At 38.0% G+C, this 13,207-nt stretch overlaps 1 protein-coding gene across 1 annotated transcript in view; it reads right to left on the reverse strand.

The window, feature by feature from the left end:
• Positions 1-13,207, reverse strand: part of HEPHL1 (hephaestin like 1) — a 91,773-nt gene that overhangs the window by 47,443 nt on the left and 31,123 nt on the right. The window contains exons 3-5 of the mRNA XM_005892042.3: positions 10,864-11,076; positions 10,073-10,252; positions 2,720-2,974 (exon numbers count right to left, since the gene is read on the reverse strand). Coding sequence (XP_005892104.1) covers positions 2,720-2,974; positions 10,073-10,252; positions 10,864-11,076 — 648 coding nt within the window. The remainder of the gene's footprint in view (positions 1-2,719; positions 2,975-10,072; positions 10,253-10,863; positions 11,077-13,207) is intronic.

The following is a 13,207-nucleotide window of genomic DNA, read 5'->3' on the forward strand; positions in this document are numbered from 1 at the left end:
GAGGAAGAATAGACTGATTTATTTGAATTCATGAACATTTAAAACTTTTGTACAGAAAGTAGGACCGTAAACAAAATTAAAAGTAAAAATAAACAGTGGGAATAGGAGTGTTTTAACATATATGACAAAAGATTAATATGTAACTATCTTTGATAAATAAGAAAGAAAAAAGTAAATATTTCAATAGAAAATGAGCAAAACATTTATAGGTTATTCACAAAAGAAATACTATTGGCCCAAGAACAAACAAAAAAAAAGTTAAACCTAATAGTAATCAAGTGATACTGTTGTCAGTTATCAAATGGTGAAGTTTGGAAAGAATATACATTTGTATATGAAGGTCTAGAAAATAGGGAAGATATTCACTAAAATGTGACACCATTATCTCTAGAGGTGATTGCTAATTTTAAAATTGAATTATACATATCTTCCAATTTTAAACATTTTTCCCAAGAGTATGGACAATTCAGTAAATGTATTTCAGTAATGTATTCCACCTTATGTCTACAACTACTGGCCAAATTTAAGAATCTAATTTCAAATGGCTGCTGATGCCTTGATTTTAAAACTAATTTCTTCTCAAATTTAAGGATCTTCTGTGGAGAACACTTACAATCTACCCTTTTAGGGAATTTCAAGTATACAACACAGTATTTTTGATAGTAGTCACCATTAGATCTCGAGGACCATTTGTCTTGCATAACTGAAACTTTGTATTCTTTGAGATCTCAAGTGTTCTCAACATCACCAGCTTCACAAAGTTTAACTATGTGAGGTAATTGATATATTAATTAGCTTGTGTGTAGTTTAAGAAGTTTATACCTTATATCAAAACATCAAGAAATTTATATACAATTCCTATTTGTCAATTATACCTCAATGAAGTCTGGAGTAGGGGTGGAGAATAGTAACTGTCATGTTCATCTTTGTCTTTTCAGGAGAGTGTCTGATACATATTAACTGAGCAACTCAACATTTGCTGAATTGAATTTACCTGGAATAACCCAGTGGACAAATGTGAGGTTTGCTTTAAGGTTGAGGGGAATAAAAAATGTGTTATGAAAGCAGCCCTGAAGTGCTGCACAGCTGTCCTTGTGGTGACTGTGTGTAGTTAGGATCCAAACTGAATCGTACATTATTTACTCCATGTTTATCCAACTGATAACATTTTCTTTTTCTCTTCTTAGGCCAAACCTTTAATATATCATAACTTTAATGTTGCCAATGTTTCTTAACTGGCATCCAGTAGCCAGAATCTCTCCATTGAGTCTTCTCTGCATAAAGACATATTTAGCTCCCTAAATCTTCCTAAATCACTTGTGTCTAATGATCTAAAAGGGCTCACTATTACCTTCCAGGGGCTTCCCAGGTAGTGTTAATGGTCAAGAACCTGCCTGCCAATGCAGGAGAAGTAATATAGTGAGTTCAGTCCCTGGGTTGGGAAGATCCCCCTGGAGGAGGGCATGGCAACCCACTCCAGTATTCTTGCCTGGAGAATCCCACAGACAGAGGAACCTGATGGACTGTAGTCCATAGCGTCGCCAAGAGTCGACACAACTGAAGGGACTCAGCATGTACGCACGCATCACCTTCCAGATGTTCCTTAGCCTTGCCATTCAAAACTGCTCCCCTGAGGCCCAAACTGCCTCTCTAAAACTTCTGCTTCATCACTCCTCTGCCTTGAACCTAAGGCCAGCTAAGTAGACTTATTCCATGTGGTCCCAAGGAACCTGGACCGAATCATTCAACAGGTATTTAAATCAACAAATGCTTATATTTCACCTTTCAAAGGATTTTGCACCTGTCATTGGATTCTGTCTCAATATAAAGAACTCTCATGGAGCAGCCCAGAGATGAAACAGGCTGCTACAATTACTAGGCTGGGGTTATACACACCACTCTATATAAAATAGATCATCAACAAGGACCTACTATAGAGCACAGGTAACTATACTCAGTACTCTGTAATATGGGAAACTTACATGGGAAAAGAATCTGAAAAAGAATGGATATTTGAATACGTATAACTCATTTTTCTGTACACCTGAAACTAACACATCATACATAAATCAATTATACTCCAATATAAAATTTTTAAAAACATTTTAAAGAGATGTCCAAAAGGGAATTCAAGAATTGGATAGGGAGGTGGCCCAGATTATCTAGAAATCCCTTTCTGGTTGGACCAGATTATCTGTAAATTCTAACTTCTGATTGTAAATTTTATTCTATTTATAATTGCCCATGTGTTTTTCCCAGTTTTTGTTGCTTCCCCTACTTGGAAAGCCTTTTTCTTCTTCCTCATCTATCAAATTCTTACCCATATTTCTAGGCTCAGATTAGGGACCCCCTCATTAGGTAGCCTTTCTGACTGTTCCAGTAAAGTGAGAAAGCTCAAGAACATTTATCATTCTGCCTCAAATTTTATTCATTTTGTAAATGTATAACTATGTTTAACTACTAGATTCCAGGTTCCAGGAAGGTCTTATCAATTTTTTCAATCACCTCTTACCTGGTTCATAAGGAGTTAATTAATTAATAAATATCTGTCAATAAGATGCCAAATAGGCATTACACATTTTCCTATGTTTAATATTAATTGTAATAAATATAACACAGACAAGAATCCATCCAATAGCATGTACTGAATGAACACCGTTGACTGTGTGGTTTAATTGTGCCATTGTAACCATTTCCACACTGGCCTCATCATTTTTACCTTGGAGGTGATCACTGACTTGGCAGGTTATCATCCACTTTCCAGGATTCTCAACTATCATTTCTATTGTCAGGAAGGTGGCTGGGAACAGGTTGACGACATCAGTCCGATGCCCTCTGCTGATGAAGGTGTTACCATAAAAATAGATGGAATGGATGTCTATCTCATTCCCCATCCCAAATAGGTGCCAGGACACTGATTCACCAACGCACATATCAGGTTCAGGGAAGTTTCCAAAGAGGTATCCATTGAGCGCTGAAAAACAGAAACACCGGTGAAAGACACTCCCCTGCAGAGCCCAGCAGAACCAGAAACAATGGTAATACATACTCTAGCACAGCTGAACAACTAGCACAGATCACTGGGTTGTAATATTTTTGTGCAGAAAAAAACGTGGCTTCTTTGATAAAATGCAGTCCCCAAAGGAATGAAAAGCATTAGTCTTTTTAAGAGAAAAGCACTGAATAAAAGTGATCAGCAATCGGAACACAGCCTGAGCTGCTCTGTGAACACAATGAGATCAGGAGTAAACCAAAGTGCTGTTTATAATTCAGGACAGCTTGGCCACCTCCTACTTTCACCTCTATTTGCATATTTACCATCCCCACTGGATCTGTTCTGTATAACTAGAAACCCTGTCTTACCTCACGTTGGGAAAGCTGACATATAGTAGCTATTTAAGTGACAAAAGCATTCAGCAAGAAGAAAAAGAAATGATTAAAAGGGAGGAATGAGGCAGTTCAGTTCAGTTCAGTCACTCAGTTGTGCCCAATTCTTTGCGAACCCATGGACTGCACCACGCCAGGCTTCCCTGTCCATCACCAACTACTGGAGCTTGCTCAAACTCATGTCCATCCAGTAGGTGATGCCATCAACCATCTCATCCTCTGTCATCCCCTTCTCCTCCTTCCCTCAATCTTTCCCAGCATCAGGGTCTTTTCAAATGAATCAGCTCTTCACATTAGGTGGCCAGAGTATTGGAGTTTCAGCTTCAGCATCAGTCCTTCCAACGAATATATTCAGGACTGGTCTCCTTTAGGATGGACTGGATCTCCTTGCAGTCCAGGGACTCTCAAGAGTCTTCTCCAGCACCACAGTTCAAAAGCATCAATTCTTCAGTGGTCAGCTTTCTTTATGGTCTAACTCTCACATTCATACATGACTACTGGAAAAACCATAGCTTTGACTAGATGGACCTTTGTTGGCAAAGTAATGTCTCTTCTTTTTAATACGCTGTCTATGTTGGTCAAAACTTTTCTTCCAAGGAGCAAGCGTCTTTTAATTTCATGGCTACAGTCACCATCTGCAGTGATTTTGGAGCCCGAAAAAATAAAGTCTGACATTGTTTCCACTGTTTCCCCATCTATTTGCCCTGAAGTGATGGGACCAGATGCCTTGATCTTAGTTTTCTGAATGTTGAATTTTAAGCCAGCTTAAAGGAATGATGCACGTTACTTTTTTTTTTTTTTTGCCATTTCTCCCATCCCCATCCCCTGCCTGTTGTAACCACCGGTTTGATCTCTGAATCTATGAGCTTGGTTTTGAGGAGTTTGCTTGTTTGTTAGATTCCACATATAAAAAAGATAATACAGCATTTGCCTTCCGTGTCTGACTTATTTCACTTAGCATAATGCCCTAAAAGTCCATCATGCTGTTGCAAATGGAGAGATCATTCTTTTTTTATGGCTGAATATTCCACTTAATATTCCTTTATTATAGGCCACAATTTCTTTATCCATTCATCCATGAGTGGACACAGGCTGTTTCTGTATATTGGCCATTGTAAAAAAAAAAAATGCTGCAGTGAACATGGAGGGGAGTGTATGTCCTTTTGAATCAGTGTTTTCATTTTCTTCAGATAAATACCCACGAGTAGAATTGCTGGATCATATGTTAGGTTTTTATTTTTAGTCTTATCAGGCAACTCTATACTGATTTTCATAGTGGTTACACCAATTTACATTAGTTATTTCTTGATAATCGCCATTCTAACAGGTATGAGATGATATTTCATTGTGGTTTTGGTTTGCATTTCCCTGATGAGTAATGATGTTGAGCATCTTTTCACGTACCTATTGGCCATCTGTATTTCTTATTTAGAAAAGTATCTATTCAGATATTCTGTTCATTTTTTAAATAGGGTTGTATGGTTTTTTGCTACTGAATTGTATGAGTTCTTTATATATTTTGGATATTATTTCCTTAGCAGATATATGATTTGCAAATATTTTCTCCCATTCAGTTGGTTGCTTTTCCTCAGTGATGGTTTCCTTTGCTGTGTAGAAGTTTTTAGTTTGAAATAGTTCTACTTGTTTATTTTTGGTTTTATTGCTTTTGCTTTGGTGTCAGATTCAAAAAAATCACTACCAAGACCTATGTCAAGCAGCTTACCATCTATGTTTTCTTATAGGAGTTCTATACTTTCAGATCTTACTTTCAAGTCTTTAATCCAACTTGAGTTAATTTTTGCATATATGTAAGATAGTGGTCTAGTTTCACTCTTTTGCCTGTGGCTGTTCAATTTTCCCAACACCATTTATTGAAGAGACTGTCCTTTTCCTCCTATATATACTTGCACAGGCTTATTTCATGGCTCTCTATTCTGTTCCATTGATCTCTGTGTCTGTTTTTATGCCAATATCGAATTAGTATCAGTTTAATTCGGTTCAGTCGCTCAGTCACGTTCAACTCTTTGCAACCCCATGAACCGCAGCATGCCAGGCCTCCCTGTCCATCACTAACTCCCAGAGTCCACCCAAACCCATGTCCATCGAGTCGGTGATGCCATCCAACCATCTCATCCTCTGTCATCCCCTTCTCCTCCTGCCCTCAATCTTTCCCAACATCAGGGTCTTTTCAAATGAGTCAGCTCTTTGCATCAGCTCTTTCCATCAGCCCTTCGCATTCAGCTTCAGCATCAGTCCTTCCAATGAATATTCAGGACTGATTTCCTTTAGGATGGACTGGTTGGATCTCCTTGCAGGCTAAGGGACTCTCAAGAGTCTTCTCCAACACCACAGTTCAAAAGCATCAATTCTTCAGCCCTCAGCTTTCTTTATAGTCCAAATCTCACATCCATACATGACCACTGGAAAAACCATAGCCTTGACTGCTGCTGCTGCTGCTAAGTCGCTTCAGTCATGTCCGACTCTATGCGACCCAATGGACGGCAGCCCACCAGGCTCCACCGTCCCTGGGATTCTCCAGGCAAGAACACTGGAGTGGGTTGCCATTTCCTTCTCCAATGCATGAAAGTGAAAAGTGAAAGTGAAGTTGCTCAGTCGTATTCCATGGATACGACTGAGACCCCTACCAGGCTCCTCCGTCCATGGGCTTTTCCAGGCAAGTACTGGAGTGGGGTGCCATTGCCTTCTCCGATAGCCTTGACTAGATGGACCTTTTTTGACAAAGTAACGTCTCTGTTTTTAATATGCTGTCTAGGTTGGTCATAACTTTCCTTCCAAGGAGTAAGCGTCTTTTAATTTCATGGCTGCAATCAACATCTGCAGTGATTTGGGAGCGTAGAAAAATAAAGTCAGCCACTGTTTCCACTGTTTCCCCATCTATTTCCCATGAAGTGATGGGACCAGATGCCATGATCTTTGTTTTCTGAATGTTAAGTTTTAAGCCAACTTTTTCACTCTCCTCTTTCACTTTCATCAAGAGGCTCTTTAGTTCTTCTTCACTTTCTGCCATAAGGGTGGTGTCATCTACATATCTGAGGTTATTGATATTTCTCCCAGTACTCTTGATTCCAGCTTGTGCTTCCTCCAGCCCAGCGTTTCTCATGATGTACTCTGCATAGAAGTTAAATAAGCAGGGTGACAATATACAGCCTTGACGTACTCCTTTTCCTATTTGGAACCAGTCTGTTGTTCCATGTCCAGTTCTAAATGTTACTTCCTGACCTGCACACAGATTTCTCAAGAGGCAGGTCAGGTGGTCTGGTATTCCCATCTCTTTAAGAATTTTCCACAATTTATTGTGATCCACACAGTCAAAGGCTTTGGCATAGTCAATAGAGCAGAAATAGATGTTTAAATTAGTATAGTTTTGTAATAAAATCAAGGAGCATGATGCCTCTAGCTTTGTTCTTTTTCAAGATTGTTTTGGCTATTCAGGGTCTTTAGTGGTTCCATACAAATTTTAGGTTGTTTTTTCTATTTTTGTAAAAATGATATACCATTGAGATTGAAATAGGGATTGCACTGTGTCTGTAGACTGCCTTGAATATTTTAACAATGAGTATTTTAACAATATTAATTCATCTAATTCATGGACACAAAATATCTTTCCATTTATTTGTGTCTTCTTAAATTTTTTTATTAATATCATAGTTTTCAATATATGGGGTTTTCACCTCTTTGGTTAAATTTATTCCTAGATATTTTATTCCTTTTGATGAAATTGTAAATGAGACTGCTTTCTTAACTTCTCTTTCAGATAATTCATTATTAATGTAAAGAAATGCAACAGATTTTTGTGTATTGATTTTATATCCCTCTAATTTACTGGAGTCTTTAGCTTTTCTATATGTAATATGTCATCTGCAAATAGAAACAGTTACTTCTTTGTTTCAGATTTGGATGATTTTTATTTCTTTTCCTTGCCTAACTGCTCTGGCTAGGACTTCCAACACCATGTTGAATCAAAGTGGCAACAGTGTGCATCCTTCCCTTGTTCCTGACCTTAGAGGATTAGCTTTCAGCTTTTGCCATTGAGTATAACCTTAGCTGTGTGATTGTCATATATGGTCTTTATTATGTTAAGGTGTGTTCCATTTATACTGTGTTAAGGGTTTTTATCCTAGATAGGTGTTGAATTTTGTCAGATGCTTTTTCTATGTCTATTGTGATAATCATATATTTATATGCTTAATTTTATTATTGTGGCATACAACTTTAATGGATTTGTGGAAGCTGAATTATCCTTTCATACTTGGAATAAATCTCACTTAATCATGGTTATGAAACTTTTAATGTATTGCTGAATCTGGCTTGCTGATATTTTGTCCAGAATTTTTACATCTATGTTCATCAGGAATATTAGCCTGTATTTTTTCTATTTTTGTGTGGCATCCTTGTCTGGTTTTGGTATCAACACAATGCTGGCTTCATAAAACATGTTTGGAAGAGTTTCTCCCTCTTCTGTTTTTTGGAAGATTCTGAGAAGAATTGGTATTAATTCTTCTTTGAATGCTTGATGGAATTAACTAAAGAAGCCATCTGTTCCTGGACTTTTCTTACTTGGAAGGTTTTTGATTACTGATTACTACTTTCTATTAATCAGTCTGTTAAAAGTCTATTCCATCATGATTCAGTCTTGGTGGGCTGTATGTTTCTAGGAACGTATGCATTTCTTATATGTTATCCAACATGTTGGCATATATTTGTTCATGGTAATTTCTTATGATCCTTTGTGTTTCTCATCTTTCATTTCTGATTTTGTTTATTTGAGTTCTTTCTCTTTTTTCTTAGTGAGTCTAATTAAATATTTTAGTGTCTATTTCATTTTTGTTTTGCCCTTTCTGCTCTGCTGCTACTGCTAAGTCGCTTCAGTCGTGTCCAACTCTGTGCGACCCCATAGACGGCAGCCCACCAGGCTCCTCTGTCCCTGGGATTCTCCAGGCAAGAATACTGGAGTGGGTTGCCATTTCCTTCTCCAATGCATGAAAGTGAAAAGTGAAAGTGAAGTCGCTCAGTCGTGCCCGACTCTGAGCGACCCCATGGACTGCAGCCTACCAGGCTCCTCCATCCATGGGATTTTCCAGGCAAGAGTACTGGAGTGGAGTGCCATTGCTTTCTGCTCTAATTTTCTTTATTTCCTTTCTTCTAGTAATTTTGGGCCCAACTTGTTCTTTTTCTAGTTCTTGAGGTGTAAAGTTAGCTTGCTTACTTGAAATTTTTCTTGTTTTCTGAGATAGGCATTTATTAATATGAACTTCCCCCTTAGAATTCTTTTTGCTGTATCCCATAAAATTTTATATATTACATTTCCATTTTCATTTGTTTCAAGCTTTTTAAAAATTTCTTTTTAGAGTTCTTATTCAACCTATTGACTGTTCAGTAACATGCTGTTTAATTCCACATGTTTGTAAATTTTCTAGTTTTATTCATATAATTAATTTCTAGCCCATTGTGGTCAGAAAAGATGCTTGATGTGATTTCAGTTCTCTTAAGTGTATTAAGACTTATCTGTGGCCTAACACGGATAAGGCAATGGCACCCCACTCCAGTACTCTTGCCTGGAAAATCCCATGGACAGAGGAGCCTGGTAGGCTGCAGTCCACGGGGTCGCTAAGAGTCGGATAAGACTGAGCAACTTCACTTTCACTTTTCACTTTCATGCATTGGAGAAGGAAATGGCAACCCACTCCAGTGTTCTTGCCTGGAGAATCCCAGGGATGAGGGAGCCTGGTGGGCTGCCGTCTATGGCGTCACACAGAGTCAGACACGACTGAAGTGACTTAGCAGTAGCAGTGGCCTAACATATGATCTGTCTTAAAAAATGTTCCATGTGCTCTTGAGAACGATGAGTATCCTATTGGTTTTGGATGGAATGTTCTATAAATATCTGTTAAGTCCATCTGATCTAACATGTTGTTTAACACCAGTATTTCTTAATTGATTTTCTTTCTGGACACCTACATTGCTATAAGTAGGGTATTAAAGTAGTTTGCCATTATGTATTGCTGTCTGTTTTGCCCTTTAATGTCTGTTAATATTTGCCATATATATATATATAAGTTCTCCTATGTTGGGTGCATGAATATTTTAAATGTTATCTATTCTTGTTGAATTTACCACTTTATAATTATGTAGACTATTCTTGGTATCCTATTATAGCCTTTGTTTTAAAGTCAATTTAAACTCTGATATAAGTGTAGCTACTCCACCTTTCATTTGGTTTCTATTTGCATGGAATACTTTTTTCCATCCATTCAGTGTCCATCTATATGTGTCCTTAAAATTAAAGTGTGTCTCCTGTAGGTAATGTAATAGATAGGTCTTGGCTTGGTTGTTGTTGCTGTTTAATCTATTTAGTCCGTCTGTGTCTTTTGATTTGAGAATGTAGTCTATTTACATTTAATTGTTGATAAGTGTGTGCTTATTACCATTTTGTTCATTGCTCTCCGTTCTTGTGTCTCCTCTCTGTTCCTTTCTTCTTCTTTGCTCTCTTTCTTTGCTTTAGATTCTGACTGGTATTATGTTTCATCACTTTCTTATTATTCTCATCACTAAGTTATAAATCTTGGAAAGCTCGGTTTGCTATTTCTGTGTGTTTTGTATCCCTTGTAGTGCCAGATACACAAACAACAGTTGGTATGTACTTGATAACATGGGAGACACTCACCATGCATTTTATTACTTCTCTGGAAAACAGCATCTTTTTTGTCAACTGAATCAGGATCAGTGCAGAATTGTCTGATATTGTCATCGAGGTACCAGCTTTGATTCTCATCCACAAGAGTAAACATTATAACAAACTCCCGGTCTACATCAGTCCTTGTTCCTGAATAGCTGTGCAGGATACCTATCAGGAACATTAAAGGAGTAGGAAAAGTTCAAAGTGAACTAAACCAAGATGAGCTTTTCTTTCTGTCAATAGTATCAGATAAATGTGAAGATTTTTAAAGACCTATATCTACAAGAGTAACCCACAACATAAAAGCAGGGAAGGGCTTTGATGGAAATGACAGAACCATGTAAAAGTCATGAAACAGAAATTCTCACAACCACAGACTTGGAAACCTGGCTATCCTTAAAAGAAATATACTTTATTGATAAAAATAGATATATTAAATCAGTTAATAGGGTACAAAGTAGCAAGGTGATTATGTGGGTGAAATAATAAAGCAAAGCATCCCTGGTTATTTGAGTACATTTTACACTTTCCTGTGTGTGGTGTCCGTGTCCGTGTGTAGTTTTTGCATATAGGTTTCAGAATGCGATGATGGTTTTAGGCAGAAGTCTGAGTTATTGTCCCTGCTATGGATCTTCTATGTTAGGAGAATTTCTTTACTCTTACAGAAAGTTAGGAAGAAGAGACACACTTTGTGTGATGCAAGGCGGGTGGGCAAGACAAGACCTGAAGACTATATTCACTTTTCAGCACACTTGGGAAGAGGTTTCTAGGCATCTTACCTTCTTTGCATACCAGCAGTGGGCCAATTAGCCCAGAACAGATGTCCTTAGGGGCATCAATATGTGAATGGTACACCCAAGTCAGGCAGTTTGCATCTGCTGGGGCAGGAGCATATTCTTCTCTCACTGGCCAGACGTAGGTATAGTTTTTGCCAGGAGGAACCATGTCATCATCCTTGTTCCTTCCAGATGTTCCATCTGGATACAGGGCTCCTTTCAAGAAAAATGAAACAGTTAAAACACAGAGATCGCACATTATAGTGGAAAGAGCTAGAGCTTTGAAATCAAACATATATCAGCTAAAATTTATTTGCTACGGGATTTAAGACTTGTTACTTAAATTCTCACTGCCTTGTTTTTCTACCAATAAATCTGGAATCCACCCCACAGAGATGTAAGAACTATATGAGGCACTGTATATTGTGTCCTGCAGAGTCAGATACTTAGTAAATTTTTAAGAGAAGATTAAGAAAAGGTATGCAAGAATACACAGAAGAATTATACCAAAAAGATCTTAATGACTTAGATAACCACAATGGTGTGGTCACCTAGAGCCAGACATCTTGGTCTATGAAGTCAAGTGGGCCTCAGGAAACATTACTGCAAACGAAGCTAGTGGAGGTTATAGAATTCTAACTGAGCTATTTAAAATCCTAAAAGATGATGCTGTTAATTAAAGTGCTGCACTCAATACGCCAGCAAATTTGAAAACTCAGCAATGGCTACAAGTCTGGAAAAGACTGGTTTTCATTCTAATCCCGAAGAAGAGCAATACCAAAGAATATTCACAGTAACAGACAATTGTGCTCATTTCACATGTTAGTAAGATTGTGCTCAAAATTCTTCAAGCTAGGCTTCAGCAGTATGTGAACTGAGAGCTTCTAGATGTACAAGCTGGGCTTAGAAAAGGCAGAGGAACCAGAGATCAAATTGCCAACATAAATTAAATCATAGAGAAAGCAAGGGAATTCCAGAAAAACATCTACTTCTGCTTCATTGACTACATGAAAGCCTTTGACTTGACTGTGGGGATCACAACAAACTGAAGAAAATTCTTAAAGAGATGCGAATATCAAATTTACCTGTCTCCTGAGAAACCTGTGTGTGGGCCAAGAAGCAACAGTTAGAACATTACACTGATCAATGGACTGATTCAAAATGGGGAAAGGAGTACATCAAGGCTGTATATTGTCACCTTGTGTATTTGTGCAGAGAATATCAAGTCAAAGGCTGGGCTGGATGAAGCACAAGCTGGAATCAAGATTGCCAGGAGAAATATCAACAGCCTCAGATATGCAGATAACACCACCCTAATGGCAGAAAGCAAAGAGGAACTAAAGAACCTCTAATGAAAGTGAAAGACAAAAGTAAAACACTTGGCTTAAAACTCAATTTTCAAAAAACTAACGTCATGCCATTTGTGCTTATCACTTTACGGCAAACAGATGGGGAAAAAATGGAAATAGTGGCAGATTTTCTTTTCTTGGGCTCCAAAATCACTGTAGACAGTGACTGTAGCCATGAAATTAAAAGACATCAGCTCCTTGGAAGGAAAGCTATGACAAACCTGGACAGCGTATTAAAAAGCAGAGTTATCATTCTTCCCACAAAGGTCCATCTAGTCAAAGCAATGTTTTTTTTCAGTCATTATGTACACAAGTGAGAGTTGGACGATAAAGAAGGCTGAGCATTGAGGAACTGATGCTTTCAAACTGTGGTGCTGGAGAAGATTCTTGAGAGTCCCTTGGACGGCAAAGAGATCAAACCAGTCCATTCTAATGGAAATCAACCCTGAATATTCACTGGAAGGACTGATGGTAAAGCTGAAGCTCCAATACTTTGTCCACCTGATGTGAAGAGCTGACTCATTGGAAAAGATCCTGATGCTGGGAAAGACTGAAGGCAAGAGGAGAAGGGGACGATGGAGGATGAGATGGTGGATGGCATGACCGACTCAATGGACATGAGTCTGAGCAAGATCCAGGAGATAGTGAAGAACAGGGAATACTGGCATGCTGCAGTTCATGGGGTCACGAGAGTCAGACACTACTTAGTGACTGAACAACAGCAACAACAACAGGTTAAATAGAAGCCAATTCCAGGCGTATTCAAGTCCTTAAGGTAAAAGGCAAAACTGTAAAGCTTTAAGAAAGTAAAATGGGAGAATATCTTCATGGTTTTAGAGTAGGAAGCTTTTTAAAATAATTATAAAATGTACTGATTGTTAAAGAAAGCACTGATAAATTTTAACCACAATTACACTTATGAGCTTTTGCACAATGAAGGAAACTTAAGCAAGGTGAAAAGACAGCCTTCAGAATGGGAGAAAATAATAGCAAATGAA

Source organism: Bos mutus, chromosome 29, assembly GCF_027580195.1.
Source record: "Bos mutus isolate GX-2022 chromosome 29, NWIPB_WYAK_1.1, whole genome shotgun sequence".
Taxonomy (NCBI): domain Eukaryota; kingdom Metazoa; phylum Chordata; class Mammalia; order Artiodactyla; family Bovidae; genus Bos; species Bos mutus.